The 19071-nt window shown below is 51.7% G+C and overlaps 2 protein-coding genes across 4 annotated transcripts in view; one reads left to right on the forward strand and one right to left on the reverse strand.

The window, feature by feature from the left end:
* Positions 1–12445, forward strand: part of HSPG2 (heparan sulfate proteoglycan 2) — a 172606-nt gene extending 160161 nt beyond the window's left edge. For all 3 annotated transcript variants that reach the window (XM_074305959.1, XM_074305960.1, XM_074305961.1), the window contains 16 exons: positions 355–499; positions 1481–1580; positions 1766–1875; positions 2132–2240; positions 2876–2974; positions 4060–4281; positions 4587–4831; positions 6764–6935; positions 7508–7630; positions 7903–7953; positions 8578–8653; positions 9133–9211; positions 9785–9855; positions 10026–10109; positions 10332–10435; positions 10893–12445. In XM_074305959.1, the coding sequence (XP_074162060.1) occupies positions 355–499; positions 1481–1580; positions 1766–1875; positions 2132–2240; positions 2876–2974; positions 4060–4281; positions 4587–4831; positions 6764–6935; positions 7508–7630; positions 7903–7953; positions 8578–8653; positions 9133–9211; positions 9785–9855; positions 10026–10109; positions 10332–10435; positions 10893–11065 (1963 nt within the window). In that variant the 3' untranslated portion in view covers positions 11066–12445. The remainder of the gene's footprint in view (positions 1–354; positions 500–1480; positions 1581–1765; positions 1876–2131; positions 2241–2875; positions 2975–4059; positions 4282–4586; positions 4832–6763; positions 6936–7507; positions 7631–7902; positions 7954–8577; positions 8654–9132; positions 9212–9784; positions 9856–10025; positions 10110–10331; positions 10436–10892) is intronic.
* LDLRAD2 (low density lipoprotein receptor class A domain containing 2) lies at positions 11971–17873 on the reverse strand. The gene is made up of 6 exons (XM_074302559.1): positions 17570–17873; positions 16704–17147; positions 13976–14125; positions 13093–13194; positions 12708–12934; positions 11971–12114 (listed from the first exon to the last, which is right to left on the reverse strand). Exons 1-6 carry the CDS (start codon positions 17664–17666, stop codon positions 11971–11973), a joined length of 1164 nt encoding a protein of 387 aa, XP_074158660.1. The 5' UTR covers positions 17667–17873.
* Positions 17874–19071: the final 1198 nt, after the last annotated feature.

Raw genomic sequence — 19071 nt, forward strand, 5'->3', positions numbered from 1 at the left:
TGCAGGAATTCACAGGAATAAGCTGGGGAGGGGGATTGGTTAATGAGGTGATTGTGGGGCTTTAGTCTGGAAGGCTTTCCCAGAGCCAGCCGTCTGTCCAGATTTAATGAGAAGGAAGGCCGCGGCCTGGGGAGAAGGATCTGGGATGGCTGTCGGTGTGTCTGGGACGGAGGAGAGATGAACCTGCCTCGGCAGGGATGGACTGGGCCTGGAGCAGGACCAGGAACTCCTCCAGTTTCCCTGTAGCTTCTAGGGTCTTCTGGCAGAAATTAGGAGGGTCTCCCGTAGTCTCACCCCATTCCCCACAATTCCTAATCTTGATCTCCTTTGTCACTAACCCTTTTACCTGAGCAGGTTTGATGCTGGCTCTGGCATGGCCACCATCCGCCATCCCACCCCCTTGGCACTGGGTCAGTTCCATACGGTGACCCTGCTTCGAAACCTGACACAGGGTACCCTGATTGTGGGCAACCTGCCCCCCGTCAATGGCACCTCCCAGGTGAGACATAGTGCACTTCTCCCTTAACACCTTCCTTTTCTCTGTCAAGTCTCAAAACTACATCTCTTTGGGGAAGCACAGAGTGTGCCCACAAGGAGCTGCCAGGATGGGAAGGGAGGAACAATGTGCGCCCTCACAAGGAGCTGCCAGTATAAGAAGGGATGCACAGTGTGTGCCCTTGGGGAGCTGCCAGTATAGGAAGGGAGACACAACATGTGCCCTCACAAGGAGCTGCCAGTATAAGAAGGGATGCACAGTGTGTGCCCTTGGGGAGCTGCCAGTATAGGAAGGGAGACACAACATGTGCCCTCAGGGAATTCCCAGTATGGAAATGGAGACACATTGTGTGCCCTCACAGGAAACTGCCAGGATAGGAAGGGAGGCACAGTGTGTGCCCACAGGGAGCTGCCAGGATGGGAAAGGAGACATAGTGTGTGTCCTCAGGGAATTCCCAGTTTGGAAATGGAGACACAGTGCCCTCACAGGAAACTTCCAAGATGGGAAGGGAGGCACAGTGTGTGCCCACAGGGAGCTGCCAGGATGGGAAAGGAGACATAGTGTGTGTCCTCAGGGAATTCCCAGTTTGGAAATGGAGACACAGTGCCCTCACAGGAAACTGCCAGGATGGAAAGGGAGGCACAGTGTGTGCCCACAGGGAGCTGCCAGGATGGGAAGGGAGGCACAACGTGTGCCCATAGGGAGCAAAGATCCAGATACTGCTCCCAGTATCCTCCAAGGCTCTTGCCAGACCTGCCCTAATTTAGGATTGGGACAAAGTTCTTTCACTTTTGCTCCTGGGGCATATCTTAGCATTAAAGGGGGGACCGTGCACAAAGGGCCCAGCCTGTTTCCTGTTGCAAGTGCGGACCCAGACCTGTGCAGGGGCCAGGGGCAGCTGGAGAAGGGTTTCAGGGTGTCCTCAGGGAGCAGCCTTCCCACCACCTCCCCTCCAGCCCCTCAATCCCTTCATTTATTCTCCAGGGTAAATTCCAAGGTCTGGATCTGAATGAGGAGCTCTACCTGGGTGGCTACCCAGACTACGGTGCCATCCCCAAGGCTGGCCTAAGCAGCGGCTTTATAGGTATGGCTCTCCTGCCCTGTCCCTGCTGGGGGCTGCTCCCAGACCTCTGATGTTCCCCGGGCTGCCCCGTCAGCAGGAAAGAACTCCCAGGGGGAGGGCGTGTGTGACTGTGGGCGGGTGGTGGTCTCTTGGGGTTCGGCAGAGGCGGGTGCCCTGCCCTGGCCCCTCATCCCCTGCCTCTGCAGGCTGTGTGCGGGAGCTTCGAATCCAGGATGAGGAAGTGATTTTCCACGATCTCAACCTCACGGCCCATGGCATCTCCCACTGTCCCACTTGCAAGGATATGCCCTGCCAGGTGATCTCACCCCTCCTCTCCTCCTCCCACCCTCGGGCCCTAACAGCCCCTTTGCGAGCAGCCTCAAGAGCCCCCTCAGTTGCCTCTGTCATAAGTCCCCCTCCTTCCCTGCCCCTCTTCCTGCCCTGACTTCTGTCCCTGATGAGCCCGGAGATGGCAGCCAGGATCTAGGGCCCTGGTATGATGGGACCCCCTTCTGTGGAGGCCTCCGGGGCCGGGGGCTCCGGAGGCCTGACCTGTGGGGACCGCATTGCAGAACGGGGGATTCTGCCAGGATTCTGAGAGCAGCAGCTACGTGTGCACCTGTCCCTCCGGCTTCACCGGGAGCCGCTGTGAACACTCCCAAGCCCTGCATTGCCACCCAGGTACGGGGCACCCCACCAGGAGTCTGGGCAAGGCTGGCAGCCTGTGCGGTGGGAAGGGCAAGGGGCTGAACAAGAAAAATAATTGCCAGCATCCATATGGCACTTTAGCATTTGCAAAGCTACAAATCTCATTTTATCCTTTCCTCTAAAATAAGAGTCAGATTTGACAACCACCTCCAAAGGCCCTCTACCCGAGTGCGCTGGAGCCAGCTCCAACTGGCTCCTGAGAGCCGGATGTTAAATTTTCCTTTGGAGCATTTACACATCAGGAATCGGCAAAGGCTTCAAATCGGGACTTGATTTATTGTCCTGTTGATTGTCTAGACTTCAGAAATTTATAGAGAAAATGTTAATAATAGAGATTAAATTTAATGTGTATTATCATGTGTACTTTGTTTCCCTATAGAGCCAGGCATTAAACAAGTCTATTTCCAAATCTCTGGAAGTCAACAAGTATTTAATAAGAATCTCTCCCCCAATCCCCTCTCCGGCAATACCTTCCAACATAACTCCCAGCTGCGTCCTTGGTCCCCGCTTCTATGACATGGACCCAGTGGAGGTTTTCTTGGCCCAGAGGGTGCTCCCTCCCCGTCCCCATTCTTCCCCTCATCCCCCTCTCCTTTCTGCCTCCCCAGAGGCCTGTGGACCTGACGCCACCTGTGTGAACCGCCCGGATGGCCGGGGCTACTCCTGCCGCTGTCACTTGGGCCGCTTTGGGGAGAAGTGCATGGAAGGTACATGATACCAACCCTCCTCACGAAATGGGTCTGGGACCATGAGCCGGGGCCGGGGCAGGGAGAAGGGAAGAAAGAAAGAAAGAGACCACATGTGCTGCTTGCACTAGAGACTTGTTTAAAATTTTATTTCTGTTTCAATTCCAATTTATCTTCTTTTTCTATTGAAAAAGCAAGGGAAAAAAAATTTACAAATATATATAATCATGTAAAACAAATTCTCATATTAGCCATGTCCAAAAATGAGCAAAGAAGAAGAAATCTGCTTCAATCTGCACGTTCTTTATCTGGAAGTGGATTGCATTTTATATATTTTGGAATTGTGGTTGGTCACTGAATTGATCATAATTACTAAATCTTTCATTCTGTTGCATTCATATACCACAACTTGTTCAGCCATTGCCATTCCCCACTTGATGAGTATCTCTTCAGTTTCCAACCTTTGCCACCACAAAAAGAACTTTAGTTATTTTTGTTAATAGGTTCATCTTCCTTTTTCTGGGACCAGAGAGCTTGGGACACTGCCCTCTCCATTTTTGAGTGAGACAGTTGGGGTTAAGTGACGTGCCCAGGGTCACACAGCTAGAAAGTATTCAGTGTGAGGTCAGATTTGAATTCAGGTCCTCCTGACCTCAGAGCTGGTGCTCTATCCACTGCATCACCTTACTTCCCTTGATATTCTTGACCTTTTGTTCCTTCAGATGAATTTTGTTATGTTTTTCGAGCTCTAAAAAGTAGTTTGCTTTTTATATGTTTGTAGCACTTCAGTATGGCACTGAATAAGTAAATTGATTTTGGGAGTATTATCATCTTACTATGTTGGCTCAGTCTATCCATGAACAATTAACATTTTTCCAATTATTTAGATCTATTTGTATTTTTGCGAAGAAGGGTTTGTAACTGTGTTCGTATAGTACCTGTGTGTGTTTTGCCAGTAGTTATTTTATACTGTCTATCCTTGCTTTAAATGGAATTTCTCTACCTCTTCCTGCTGAGTTTTGTTGGTAATATGCGGAAATGTTGATGATGTATGTGGTTTGTTTTATATCCTGCATATATTCTAAGGTTGTTCATTGTCGCTCCAGGTGTGACAGTGACTACACCAGCTCTGTCAGGTGCCAGGTCATACCTAGCATTACCTGCCCTCACCAACACCCACCACGAACTACGCCTGGACCTTGAGTTCAAGCCACTGGCTCCCGAAGGACTCCTGCTCTTCAGTGGTGGGAAGGGTGCACCTGTGGAAGACTTTGTGTCCCTGGCGATGACTGGTGGGCACCTGGAATTCCGCTATGAGCTGGGTTCAGGTGTGTACCATGTCGGTATGTGGGATGGGGCTCATTAATCAGGCACTTGGGCACTGAGTGATAGGGAGTTGGGCATCTAGGGCCTTGCCACCTGTGATAGGTGATCAGATCTGGGTGCTGCTCTTGGTTACCTAAGCCAAGCTAATGAATGGGCATATACTGCCATCCAAAATATCCTTCCTGTGCCAAACTGAACGACACTGAAATGCCAAGGGACTCAACTTGTGCTGAAATACGATCTTAGTAGCCCCTTCCTGCAAGACTTAAGCTGAACTAAACCTGCCTTTTCCTGATGTGCATTACAGGGACGGCAGTGCTCCGGAGTACCCAGCCCTTGACCCTTGGCCGCTGGCACCGTGTGTCTGCAGAACGGTTCAATAAGGATGGCAGCCTTCGAGTGAATGGCGGGCATCCAGTGCAGCGCTCTTCCCCTGGCAAAAGCCAAGGCCTCAACCTGCACACCCTCCTCTACCTGGGTGGTGTGGAGCCTTCGGTGACCCCGCCTCCCGCTGCCAATGTCAGCGCTCACTTCCATGGCTGCATCGGTGAGGTGAGCCTGACAACTCCCAGCCCCAGGGTCCCACTTTCTGCCACTCTAGAGCCCCAATGTGCTGTGCCCTCTGCCAACCTGTGCACTTCCTTTTCCCTGTAAGGTAGAAACAATTACACTTAGACCAGTGCTTCTCTCAGTTACTGCTCTTCTCAAAGGAGACCATCCATTTAAGTTGCCTTGCAAAAGCATCACTTCAACGTCAGCCGTTATAGTCACCATTATTATTCCATCCAAGGTCTTGGGTCTTCAGCAACTAACTTTTAAGCTCCAGCCTTTGGGGGGGGGGGTCCCTCATCTTGCTAAGGGTCAGTTTTCTCATCTGTGAAATGGAGCTCCTCTCTAACAATAATAGCTGCTAGCATTTCTGTAGCATTGTACGTTTAGCAGGGACTATTTTTTTCCCATTTCACAGATGAGGAAACTAAGGCAGAAGGAGATTTAATTAATTTGGCCAAGATCAAATAGCAAGTAGATGTCTGAAGCAAGATTTGAACTGAGGTTTTTCTTTCTCCCACGTCCAGCACTACCAGCCTATGACCTGTGTAGAATACATGGCTTTATTATTTTACAGGATTCCAAGCCTTAGTTTTCTCATCTGTTAAATGGGATGACAGTCATCACGCTCTCTCTTTCATAGGACTGTTGTAATAAAAGAGCTTGGTTAACTTTGCGGCACAATGAAAATGGGAGTCACTATTTTTGCTAAGCAGAGAATAAATAAGTCTTTATTAAGTGCTTACTATGTGCCCGGAGCTGTGATAGAAAGACAAAAGAAAATCAAAAGTAGTCTTCCTTTAAGGACCGTATATACACATACAACATGTACACAATATATACACATTAAGGAGCATATATACACATATATACATATATACACAGTTGGAGGGAGAACACATGGATAAATCTCAACACATACAAATTTATCGCAAGCTGATTAGGGAGGGTGAGCTGGAGAGCAGAGAGGGCTTCATGGAGGAGGGGGTACTTGAGCTGAGTCTCAAAGGAAGCATGGGATTTCAAGGTGAGGAGGGAGGGCTCTCCAGGCGGAAGGGACAGCTAGAGCAAAAGCTTAGAGGTGGGAAATGTGTTGTGAGAAATAGCAGTGGGAAGGCCAGTGTAGACAGACTGTGGGAAGGAGAGGAGGATGAATAAAGTTGAGGATATGGGTTGGGGCCAAATGGAAGGTAGTATATATTTGTTAATAAAAGCAATAGGGAGGGGGCAGCTGGGGGGGGGGGGCAGTGGATAGAGCACCAGCCCAGAAGTCAGGAGGACCTGAGTTCAAATGTGGCCTTAGATACTTAACAAATACTTCCTGGCTGTGTGGCTTTGGGCAAGTCACTTAACCCCAATTGCCTCAGTAGATACATAGATACATAGATAGATAGACAGACAGACAGATAGATACATAGATACATACATAGATAGATAGATGAATAAGTAAGTAAATAAAAGCAATAGGGAGCCTTTGCAGTTTATTGAGCAGGGGAATAAAATGGTCAGATCAGAGTTTTAGAAAATTCATTGCGGCTGTCCTATGGAGGATGGGGAGTGGGGAGAGTGTTGAGGCAGTGTTGGGACCCACCAGTAGCTATTGCAAGAGTCCAGCTAAGAAGTGAGAAAGTCCGGAACTTGGACACCACGAGGGTGGGTGTCGGACAGATCTGTCCCCTCAAAGGCAGGACTGTCCCCTCCTAGCTAATCCCTGACCTTCTGAGCATCCCCGCCTCAAGCCTTTCAGGATTCTGGGTGAAAGTGGGGATATGGGCAAAGGAGAGCCCCTGGCCCACCAGGCTGAAGGAGAGCTTGGCAGGCTTTCTGGCTGCCAGGGCTCGCTGAGTCAGCGAGCACTGCTCTGGCCTTCGGGGCCTTTTGCTCTTGCCCTTGTCTCATAAGCCAAGCCATCACTTCTGCCTTCTCTGGGCCCAGGTGTCGGTGAATGGGAAGCGGCTGGACATGACCTACAGCTTCCTGGGCAGCCATGGGGTGGGCCAGTGCTACGACAGCTCTCCCTGTGAGCGCCAGCCCTGCCAGAACGGTGCCACCTGCATGCCTGCGGGCGAGTACGAGTTCCAGTGCCTGTGCCGAGACGGTTTCAAAGGTGCGTGGACGCCTCCGAGGGGTCGCTGTGGGCGGGGGAGGAAGGGGACCCCATGGATGGTCTCCCATTGCATCCAGGGCCATCGCTGTCGAACTGATCTGTATCTTGCCCAGGCCCCAGGGAACTCTGGGGGAGAAATTGAGAGTGGGGACTGCAGTCCTGTCTCACTGAAATCCCTTTCCTTGTCCTCTTTGAAAATGAAGAAAATACATTAATAGCAGCTGCTCCCAATGGAAGGGGAAAGAAAGGGAGGTGGGTGGGCACGCCACCTGAAGCCCCCGTGACCCAGAGCCAGCGTGCTTAAGGCAAGGAATGGTGGGCATGAAGCCAGATGACCGGGGTCCAAGACCAGCTCCAATCCTTTTAAGAGGATTTAGACCCAGAAAAGGCCGCCCAGCCTCTGTTCTCTACACACAGTAAGAGCTGGTTTGATTCAGGGTCTGAGCTGACTGACTCTCTCACTCACTGGGTGAATGTGGGCCAGTACCAGCCTCTCTGAGCTTTCCCGTCTGAAACAGTCACACTCCGGAGCACATGACACCTGCTGCCAATCACTGCCGCTTTCCCCTCAGGAGACCACTGTGAACATGCTGAGCACCCTTGCCTGCTGCCAGAGCCCTGCCTCCATGGGGGCACCTGCCAGGGCGCCCGCTGCATCTGCCCACCTGGATTCACTGGTCCTCGATGTCAGAAAAGTAAGCCCTCTGCCCAGACCCGCTAATTTAGGCTGCCACGGCACAAAGAAGACTGCACCAGGGTCTGGCTTTGAGAAGTGGCCCCCGTGGGGGGGTCTTGTTAAGTCGCCCACCCCTGGGCTTTCATGTCTAAGAATGAGGGAGCTGGACTAGACAGCGTCTGAAGTCTGTTCTAGCTCCAGAGACTTGTTGGCTTGGGTCCCCGAGTCTAAACTCAGCGGGCAATGCTGAGGGTGTGACTCATGGCTGGACCCCCTGCCCCCTTTCCCCAGGCCGAGGTCCTCCCGAAGCTGACTGGCACCTAGAGGGCAGCGGAGGCAATGGTAAGTGTTCCCACGGGACAACACCTGGGGATGCCCAAGGCTACAGAGACAACGAGGAGATGGTTCCCTCCGTCCGCTCCGTCCCGGGCTTTTCCATCCCTTTCATCCCAAGTTCCCTCTGGCTTCTGGACCCTTCTCCCTCCCACCCCGACCCAGAACAGCCAGTTGAGTAGGCAGGTGTGATCGGGCACAGACAATTCAGTTCGGTTCAGTTCCAAAAGCTTGGCTAAGAAAGTGTCTACCCTGGCACAGAAGGGACTGTTAAGTGGGGGCATCTCTTGGGCACATGATTCAGTTCACCAGACATTTGGCCACACCCTTGGGTGCACAGGCCCGTGGATTCTTGGACAGAGGGTGGGGGGTGGCAAAAGGATGGTGGCTTATGAAGTTTGGAAGCAAATTATCCCAAGTGGAGGGTTCTGCAGGTGCATGGAGACCGGACAGGGACTGCGGACCCAAGGCAGTCTGGGGATAGAATAACACAAGTTGCCAGTGAACCTCTTGCCCTAACCAGGGCCCAGAGCCCTTGAAACCGGGAGTCTAGAGAAATAAAGGTGCCATAGGACGACCCTTGGATTGTATAATTTTTTTCATTCCATCCATCCATCTCCTTTCCCTCCCAAGATGCCCCTGGACAGTATGGCGCCTATTTCCATGATGGCGGCTACCTGTCATTCCCAAACCAGGTGTTCCCTCGGAGGTAAGGCTTCTGTACCCTCTGCCCACGCCCATGGGCAGGCTTACTGTAAAGTTTTGTGAAGGGGGTGGAGGCTGTTCTCTGCTTCTGGCCTCTCTGGGAGGACAACTACCCTACGTTGGAGAAGGGAGTTAAAGGGGTACGGGGCCCGAACTGTGCCAGCCTCGTGGGCCAGTCAGGTGTAGTTCAGGGCTATCACGCTCAGCTAGAAACAAAGACCATTAAGAATCCCTGAGCGTCCCCGTGGGTGCTTAATGACCCTGTATGGGACCTTAGCTGTCTTCTGTTATATTTGGTTTTATTGAATATTTTCCACCTGCATTTTAATCTGGTCCAGGCCACGTTGGTAGGGACCGGACTTTGAGCCTGAAGATTAAGGCTCAGCTTTGTTTCCTCCTCTGTAAAACAAATGGATTGGATTAGAGGGTCCCTAGGGGGTCTTTTAGTTCTCAAGCCAATGAGCTTCTCTCCTCCTTGTCCAGCCTCCCCGATATTCCAGAGACCATCGAGCTGGAGGTTCGGACCCACACCCCCAACGGCCTCCTGCTCTGGCAGGGCGTGGTGAGCAGGGCTGGGGGGCTCAGGGCTGGGGGGGTCGCCTGGGGGGGGAGAAAGAGCAGAAGAGTCACCTCTTCTCATCTGGTTGTCAATTCTTATGAAACTTTTGGCTATTCAATTCAGCAGAGCAAGTATTAAGCCTTTGTTGTATACAGAGCACCAAGCACTAGGCCAGGTTTCCAGAGGGAAGTCCTGTGTGCTTTGGACTTGATCTGAGAATCTAGGAGGGGGTTATGACAATCCAGTTGACTCCAAAGTATTTATTAAGCACTTTTGGTATACAAAACAGGAAGCTTGGGTAGGGGAGTGGGATGGAGCTGTCTGAGCATTCTTATCTTCGGGTACCTCATCTGTAAGGTCAGGGCTGGCTGATCTGGCTTCTGAGGTCCCGGGCGGGTCTAAATCTGATCCTGTGAAAGCAAAGGGGACAGGGAGGGCTTCCTGGAGGAGGTGGTGTTTGAGCTGTGCTGGAAAGGACAGGGAGGAGGACTCTGGCTGGCTAAGCAGGGGTCAGAGGGCAGTACAGCCTGGCAGGGATCTCCGGCCCTCCAGAGCAGCTCTGGGTTTTCCTGGCAGGAGGCCAGAGAGAAAAGCTGGGGCAAGGACTTCATCAGCCTGGGGCTACAAGACGGACACCTGGTCTTCAGGTGAGTTCCCCATGCCCAAATGCCATCCCTCGGCCACACGTGTCCCTGCCAGTTTCTTCCCCCGCCCCCCTCCACCAACCCTCCAAAAGAAAGATCGGGGTCTCCGGGGGCAGCAGCAGATGGCTCAGAGCTGTTTGCCCCCTCTGGCTGACCCTCATCCTCATGTGCAGTTACCAGCTGGGCAGCGGAGAGGCTCACATCATCTCTGAGGATCCCATCAATGACGGCGAATGGCACAAAGTGACAGCCCTGAGGTAGGTGCCGGGCGTGGAGAAGGGAAGGGGCAGCCTGGCATTCGGCCTGTCTGAGGGACCCCAAGCCAAATGGCGACTGCCTGGCGTGCCTCAGTTTCCCCAGGTCTCCAAGCTTAGCCCACCCTCCCCGGGGGCACAGTGGAGGGTGGTCCTTGGGGAGTGTGGCCTTTGGGGAATGGAATGGGGCGGAGGGGCCAAGCTGACCCCATCATCCCCCTGCAGAGAGGGCAGAAGTGGATCCATCCAGGTGGATGGAGAGGAGCTGGTGAGTGGCCAGTCTCCCGGACCCAACGTGGCAGTCAACACCAAGGGCAGCATCTACATTGGTAAGCCGTGCCCTTCTCCCTATGCCCTGGGGCCAGAGGAGTGGGGAAGAGACATGAGGGAGACCCGACTCTTACTGGGGGGCAAATCATTTAATGGATGTAAGAGTCGGCTCTTCTGTAAGAGAGGACAGGCAGTGAGGGGATATTCACCTGCCTGTCCAGAGATCCGGGAGCCTGGGGGGGAGGGAGGCCAGAGGCACACTTTGGGGTACAGCTCGCAGTTCAATGACCGCACAGGAGAAAGAGCCCGAACTAAGATCCTGGTGTCAGGGGGCTGCGTTCAGATCTCCCCCGGGCCTTGGGTGGGATTCCAGGGCTCATGGTCCCTTCCTCTGAGGCTGTGCAGAGCCTGGGCCCCTCTTCCTCATGGGTGGAGGCTGGGGCCGGCTCGGGGCCCTGAGTGCTGGGGGGGCAGGCAGCTAGGTGTGCCCTGCTGATGAGCCTTCCTCCCTGACAGGTGGCGCCCCCGACGCAGCGACGCTCACGGGGGGCAGGTTTGAGGCGGGCATCACGGGCTGCATCAAGAACCTGGTGCTGCACTGCGCCACTCCGGGCGGTCCTCCCCCTCAGCCCCTGGACCTGCAGCACCACGTCCAGGCCGGGGCCAACACCCGCCCCTGCCCCTCCTAGACACCTATGCAGACTCCCGGGCCATGCGCCCCTGGATAGGACGTTATTGATGATTATATTATTATTATTATTATTATTATTTTGTAAGAAACAAAGGCAACCATCATGCTTTGCTGCTACCCGCCTTGGGGCTGGGCTGACCCTGCCCCTTGGGTTGTCGGGGGGGACAAAGCCACAGGGTGAGGCGGGATAGGGATGGGCACTGTGGGATGCCGTGGGTACCAGAAAAGCTAGCAGACTCCTTGGAATTTCAGGCTGGGCGCAGGAGGAGCCCTACTAGCTAGAACCTCTGCAAAGCCAGAATCAGGAGGCCGTAAGATGCCCAGGCCGGCTCTGGCCCAAGACCCCGCTCCTGTCTGCCCTGCGCCACCTCTGGGGTACTGGGGAGAGAAAACCCCCCAATCCCCAGCTGGCCGTACAAGAGAATGCTCAGTGCGCCCTTCTGCCTCAGCTTTCCTTCCCTGCACATACCCCCAGCAGCTGAAGGCTCCCTCTCCTCCCTGGAACCACTGGCCGGCTCTGAGACCTCCTCATTTCTCCCTCTGGGCAGGAAATCCCCTTCCCATCAACACTCTAGCCAAAGTTGACTCATCTTCCTAGCCTGGCAGATTCTCACGCCTCTCCCCCCAGTGCCAGCCTGCCATGTTCCCCATCGCTCTGCCATGCCTCTTTCCCCCAAACGCAAAACATTTACAAAGCACCTACTATGTGCAAGGCCCTGTGCTGGAGGCTCAGGGGTCTTTGCCCTCCAGGAATTTAGGGGATGAGGAGGAAACTCTGAGGGGAAGGGCGCCCACCACAGGCCCTCTCTGGCCCTGCATTCGGGTTTCCACCAAGTCAGCCTGCTTGCCATGTGCCCCCCACCCACGAACTCCTACAGCTGAGACCAAGCCCACCACCTTCTCTCAGCGCCAGCTGGATGATGGCCGTCTGTCCAACAGCTCAAAAAGGATTTCCCGCCTCGGCTCCAGCATCCCTGAGGCCGGCTGGGCTCCCCCGGAAGCAGTCTGGCTGGGTTGGGGGGAGACAAGGTCAACCATCCGTTGTTGCTGTGGTGGGGGGATAAGCAGGAATTAGGAGACATGGGGGCCCTAGCTGGGGGTGGGGAAGGCCAGGAGCTTGAAGGAGACGAGAGCTCCCATTTCCTCAGTCCGGACGTGCAGGAGGCCCAGGGAGGGAAGACTCTCCTCTGCCCCAGTTCGGATGGAAGCGAGGTCTTGTCTCTTCCAGTATGCCCTCTACCTCTGGGGCCTGGCACCCTGCAAGTCCCCCTGGGCCCTTCCGAAGGGTGAACGAACCAGGCCCCTGCCTGCTGTGAGGGGATGGGAAGGGGCTCCTCCTATGGTCTTTGTCTGTCTTCAATAAAAGGTGCTACCCCCAGTCGGGTGCCTGCCATTGTGTCTGGGCCGGGGCCTGCCATCCAGAGGGATGAGCCGGGTTCTCAGGAAATCACACATGTAAAGCATCTGCAGACCCAAAAAGCTCTCTAAATGCTGGCGATGAGGATGAGGATGGCGCAGGGAAGTGCTAAAAGCGACATCAGGACATTGGGCTGGGGGGAGGGAATCTGGGGCTTCAGGTAGGCTCCCTGCCCCGGAGGCCAGAACTAGAGGGAGAGCCCCTGCCCCCCAGCTTGGCCAGCCTGCTCAGGCGCCACCCCCGGGGTGACCCGGCCTGAGCTGAGGCAGGCCGGCAGGCCCAAGGAGCAGCGGCTGGCGCAGATGGAGCTGTGGCCGGGAAGCAGTTTGGCTGCCCTGGTCCTGGCGGGGGTCCGGCCTGGGGGGCAGCAGCAGCAGCACCAGAGTAGGCCCGCCAGGGCCCCCATGGAGCCCAGCAGCACCAGGGATGCCAGCAGAGTCCTCGGAGACCCTAGAGAGGGAGAGACACCTCAGGCCGGGCTGAAGCCCGTCTTCCTCCTGGGCCAGCTGGGCCCCCAGGGCCTGTGGGGAAATGGGGGGCAGGTGTGGATAGGAGGGGCCTGGTTCCTCACCCTGGAGGGGGCCGAGGGCCAGGAAGAGTCTGTCTACCTGTGGCTGGTCTCTCCTCTGGGGCAGGCCACCTCTTCTGGGGCTCACTGCTGTCAGGGTTCAGGGGCCTTCCAGTCGTCCTTGGGGCAGCTTCAGTCACAGCTGGAAACAGTATCCCGGAGCTGGAGAGGATTTCAAGGGGAGGAGGGGCCAGAGGGGCTGGGGAAGGGAAGGGGCCAGAGAGAAAAAGGCTTCTGGGATGGGGTCAGAAGACTTGGGCGTGAATCCCAAGTCTGGCATTTAAATGAATGGATGGGGGAAAGGGGGAGCTTTTAAGTGCTTCCTGTATATCCAGGCCCTGTGCTAGATTTTTAGGCCCTCAGGAAGGTTGTATCTAATATTGAGGGGCAATGTTGTGGTCAGGACAGTCACAGAGACGGCCAAAGCAGGTGCTGGACAGCTAACCGACTTGCATCCTTTCCATTTACTAACCAGGGGTTTTACCTTTGTCTTTTAACTCTCTAAGCCTCAGTTTTCTCCTCTGGAAAATGGGGATGGTAGTTCCTCCTATGGTGAGGAAAACTTTTAGTAAACCTTAAAGTGCTAAAACATCATTTAAGACCCCTGAAGGGGAAGGCCCAGAGACTTCTGGCCGACCTCTCATATCAAAGCAGTGGCTCTTTGTGACTCTGGTCTAGAAGACCGCCCTCCAGAGGGTCCCTGGGCCACTGTAGCCCACCCCTCATTTCCAAGACAATCACACCCTCACATGACCAATGTATCCCAGCTCCAAGTCCATCCCCCTTTCCAGGGCATCCATGTTTCTTCCATCTCTGGGGACCTGAGCTGCTTCCTCAGTCTACATCAGAGGGTAGTCAGTGTTTCCTAAAGCTTAATGTGCTGTGGGGGTGGGGCCCAAGGGAGGCCCATCCCCGCCACTGACCTCTGCAGCTGGCAGGGGGGGAGAACGTCTGGTCACTGCCATCCCCGCAGTTGTCGATGCCCCAGGGGTCACACACCAGGCTCTGGGGGATGCACTTCTTGTTGCGGCAGAGGAAGTAGGAGCCAGGGTTACAGGGAGGGATGCTGGAGCCTGGGATGGGGACAGCTGGGGCAGAACCCCGGCCCTTGGTAAGGCCATCAGAGCTGACAAGGATTTTATTCTAGCTACACTCCTTACATTTGGTAGAGGGAAAAAGAGGCCCAAGGAAGCTGGTCCAAGGTCACTCAAGGAGCAGGGGGGGGGGTCTGTCTACACAGACTCCCTCCCTCATTGTTTTAACCCTTTGTCCATTTAGGGAAAGTAGATTCCCAGATTTCAGCCTTAGGCCTTCTTATTCTAATCAGCACTCCTTTCACATTCATTTATTCAAAAAATGCCTACTATTTGCATCTGATAGACTCCCCAATTGCCCACCTTTCTGCTCCAGGGAAAGGAAGGGAAGTTGGGGCAGGTAGGAAATAAGCATTTATTAAGCACCTACTTTGGGTCAGCTATTTCAACAAAGTGCTTTCCAAATATCTCATTTGTTAATTAGAGATTTGCTCCTTGAGATTGGCTCTGAATGACAATGACCCAGTTACTTTGGTCTTCCTAATAAGGAAGTCAATTTTGGGAGGAAACCAGATTATTTTTTAAAAATCTGAGAAAAGACAGGCCCCACCCCTTGGCTAGGAGGAAGGAAAGAAGCCCTGGAGAGAGGGTCTACAAATTTACAAAATTATAAATCATGTTTCTGAGCATGTTTTAGTTCTTACAAAAACTTTCTTCACTATGGCCTTGGGAGGAAGGAATTAATGTTTCCAGATGAGCAAGAGGAAGTCCAGAGAGTTCATGTTATCCAGCAGGGCTGGAATTAGAAGACTATTCTGGCCTTTTTTCTACTCAGAACCCCTTTTCACCAGAGAAATTTTTATATGACACTGGGTATATAGTGTCATAAAATAGCTATGCAAGTCAAACATTTAGTGATAGTAAATCAGCATTTGATGACCCTCACATTCAACAGTTTAAGAAACCAAGATGCTTTTGAGGGGAGGGCATTCAGAAGATTCAGGTCAGCCCCCCCTTTGTATGATAGCATAAAAGGTATATATGAAAATGTGGGAGAAGACAATTAAGAATACAGATTGAAGGTAATTTTATAGGGATAATGCCACTCAACTTATCTTAATTATATTGGCTTGTGTTCTTTGAAAGAATTCAGGCTCAGATATTCTCCAATCCAAGCATTTATTTGGCCCTCCCCATGGTACCATAAGCCCAGAAGAATCAGACTGGCAAAATCCTCCCTTAAACCACTCATGTCTACACAGTTTCCCATAAGGAGAGAGGATTCTCAAAGTGAGCATCACTACTCCTGAAGGACACTGTTCTTGGAGCTGAGAAAAAGAAAATGAAATAGGACCTGCTTTCAAAGAAATATTGAGGGATTATCACATGCACATAAATAACTACAAGCTCTTTGGACAGCTCTAGAGCTCTCAGAGGTCATTTTACAGAAAAGGAAAGTGAGACAGAAGTTAAGGGACTTGCCCAATGTCACTCAGCTAGTAAGAATCTGAGGCAGAACTTGAATCCAGCACTCTATCTGTTACACTCTGCTTACTAACCATGTAACCATGGACAAGGGGCTTAACCTGTCTCAGGGTCCTTAAATCTGTAAAATAAAAAAATAAAAAACCACAGCCTATCTACCAGCGTTATTGTCAAATGAGATAAATGTATTAAAGCAACTTTAACAAGCCCTGTATATACTAGGTGCTTAATAAATGTTTTGTGCTACCTTTATTTGGTAGGATTTGAATCCAAGATTTCAACTGATTGTAGAGTCAGTGCCCATTCCATTGTGTCTCATGGTTTGTGAAGGGAAAGACTAGTTATTAGAATGTGGAAAGTGAGGGCAGGCTCCCAAGAAGGGACCTTGAAGGAAGGCTAGTATTTCAAGAAAGACTTCTTTACCAGAAGGGGCAGGAATGACTTTATATCTTTAGTTAATGACAAATTCAATGAGCTAAAAAGATTGTTGCAGCTGTGGAACATGAAGACCTGAGTGCAGCTGCAAGTCACTCAAATTCTGTTTGTTTCCTTTTCCTCATCTGGAAAATGGGAATAATAACACTCACCTCCCAGGGCTGCTGGGTCATAACATAACATAATGATGTTAAAGCACTTAAGAGGTCGGCTGGCTCATAGTAAATGCTAATTAAATGTTTTACCCTGGGGTTTGGGAAGGGGGGAGGTATAACTTGGAAATCATATAATAAAGCTCTAGAGATTGGTGTAATGGGAAGAATGCTGGGTTTGCAATCAAAGTGACAAGGGGAGCCCCAAAACTCTTTCACTTTCAATGTTCTCCCTCAGTCAGAGAGAGAAAGAGTTTCAGGGCTCCCCTTGTCAAAAGAACTTGACTTTGAATCCTATTTCTGCTACTTCTGCCCTCTACAAACCTGTTCATTTCTCAGTCTACAACCTCTGGATCCCCTGGTACCATTTGTCATTATATAAAAAAGTTGCATCCTTGAGAGCTTAGGGACTTGCCTTAGGAGCTAGAGCTACTGACAATTCTGTGACCCAATCAGTACACTTTCTGCTGCCTCCTCCAGAGCTCCCCCCATCCTCCCCACATTCTCACTTACCAGGCCCAACCCCCTGTCACCCAACAATATACCTAATCGGAATGAAGTGAAGTCCCCAATGAAATCCACCCTGGGCTGCTGGCCCCTTGTCACTAGACGCAGGCTCAGGAATCGGCCTGTGGACAGGATCGGGCCCGGGATGGTCAGTCCACATAGCGGGCTCCCAAGGGGGGGACCCTGCTGGGCTGGCCCATCATAGAACTGCAAGTAGGAACCAGTAGCGCAGGGGTCCTCTCTCAGCTGGCCGGGCCCAGAGGTGGTTGGCTGGGGCAGCCCAGAAGGCGGAGGCTGGGTCAGGCTGTATACCAGAAAGAAACGGAACTGGAACAGGACTCTGTCCTGGGGAGATGCAGCCTGCACAGTGAGCCAGCAATCTGTCTCAGCAGCCACAAAGTAGAATTTCTGGGAATCTGGATGGGAGCGGACAATCATCCCATCCCCCTGGAGTATCTGGTCACAGAAATCCACCAGGTTGACTAGAGAAGAGAAAATACAGAGAATGGGCTTTCTTAAGATACGAGGTTACTTGGGCTAAGGACTCCTGAACAGCTTGGATGCTGGGAAGATGGGAGCAGAATAGGAAGAGGAGAGAGCACTAGGGACCAGTTTTACAGCATTGTGCATCCAGCTAGTCTCTAGGTGAGAGGAGATAGTGGGGAGACTACTATACTTCTGTTAGGAGACTCAGACTTCTGCAAGACCCCATGACCTTTGCAGACGGGCCTTAGTCAAGGAAGAACTCATGCTCCCAGCAGAGGAAAAAGGAATCTCCAAGGCCCCAGTGGAAGGGTCTCCATAACACCCAACACAACTTTGTCTCAATCTCCTTTTTGGGCCAACTCAAGCTAGAGTCTTGAGGGAAGGTATGGGGGTGGGCTCCCCTTCACTAGCTACCCACCTGCTTCCATGGCTGATGCTACCAGGACGAGAGCCCCCAGCAAGAGAAGGCTCAAGGGAAGACCCAGGAAAAGAGTCCTTGGTTTGAGGCAGGCCATCTTGTGTCTGTTCCCAGACTGCTTTTGTCCCCAGGTCAGTTGGCCAGCATCCAACCCCCTGAGAAACAGCCAAGCTGGAAGCTTCAGGTAAAGCGAAGCTCCTTTCTCCTCTATCTAGTCCAAAAGTGAAGCCGGTGACAGAGAGGGTGAGAAGGGGGAAGCAAGTCCCTGTCCTTAGCCTGGAATCCCCATTGGTCTCTTCATGCTTCCTGGAGCTTCTCTTTGCTTGGGGCCAGGATTGTGTCTTGGGGTTGCCGTGGAGATTTGGGGCTTTGGCCAGATTGAATGGGAGTGAGGGTGGGAAGGATGCTCTTGTTCACCCCACCACCCCCACAGGGACTCAGGGAACTCAGATCCTGTTTGGCACCACATTCTGGGAAGAGGACTCCTCCTCCACAGTCCTGCTGCCTTGGAAACTTGAGCAAGAAGAATGGACTGTCCAGGGAGGTCCAGACACAAGGCTCCCAATCCTCACTTTATTAGACTGAGTCTGGAGAAACAGCATCAAGAGCTATTGAGAGCATTTGGGAATTTACTCCAAAGAAGTTAATGACAACAAGAAATGCCCCAGAAATTTCATAGCAACGCTTGCAGACTTGTAGAGACAGAAACAAAGCGGGTGCCCATCTACTAGGACTAGCTAAGCAAGATTATGATATATGATGCTGTAGGAAACAATGAATACGAGGGGAATAGAGAAATAGAGATTTACCTGGGCCGATGTAAAGTGAAGTCAGCAAGACCAGAGAAGAAAATATGCATTGACTATAACCAAAAATGGAAAAAGCAATAATGAGCAAATGGAATGCTGAGAAATGATGATGACCAAGTTTTGTCCCAAAGAAGAAATGAACCGGATCCTCTCTGATTCTTTGAGACAACTTGGAGACAGGAAGATCAGAGTTCAAATTCAGTCTGACACTTACTAACAAAGGGTCATTTTGTGACCCTTTAATCTCTGTCTACCTCAGTTTCACCATCTGTAAAATAATAATAATAATAATGGCACTTTCCTCCCAGGGTGGTTATGAGGATCAAAGGAGATAATATTTGTAAAGCATTTTGCAAACCTCTATATAATATGCAAAGCACTATATAAAAGTTAACTTTTATTATTATTCTTTGTAAAAGTAGGGATCTACGGGGATGAAATAATATGTAAAATGTAAAACTTTTTTTTTGACAGGTTGATTAGTTTCATTAAGCTGAGTATTCCCTTTCTTTTCCTTCTTTGTCATAAGATAAGAGATGCTCTCTGGGACAAGGAGGGACATGTTAGGAAATATAGATAATAAAAAATAAGAATGTTAATGAAAAAAATTTTTCTTAAAGAGAGAAAAGAGGGGAAGGGAAGAAGGGAGGTTGGGAAAGAAAAAGAGAAATACACTTTGGTCCCAATCTTGAC

This window comes from Sminthopsis crassicaudata, chromosome 3 (genome assembly GCF_048593235.1).
Source record: "Sminthopsis crassicaudata isolate SCR6 chromosome 3, ASM4859323v1, whole genome shotgun sequence".
Lineage (NCBI taxonomy): Eukaryota > Metazoa > Chordata > Mammalia > Dasyuromorphia > Dasyuridae > Sminthopsis > Sminthopsis crassicaudata.

Coding starts and splice junctions, on each gene's coding strand:
- LDLRAD2 (XM_074302559.1), bottom strand. CDS start 17,666: ATGGCCTGCCTCAAACCAAGGACTCTTTTCCTGGGTCTTCCCTTGAGC. Junction 12,935..13,092: donor AGAGGAGAGACCAGCCACAG/GTAGACAGACTC, acceptor CTCCCTCTCTAG/GGTCTCCGAGGACTCTGCTG. Junction 12,115..12,707: donor CGGGGGTGGCGCCTGAGCAG/GCTGGCCAAGCT, acceptor CCCCCACCACAG/CAACAACGGATGGTTGACCT.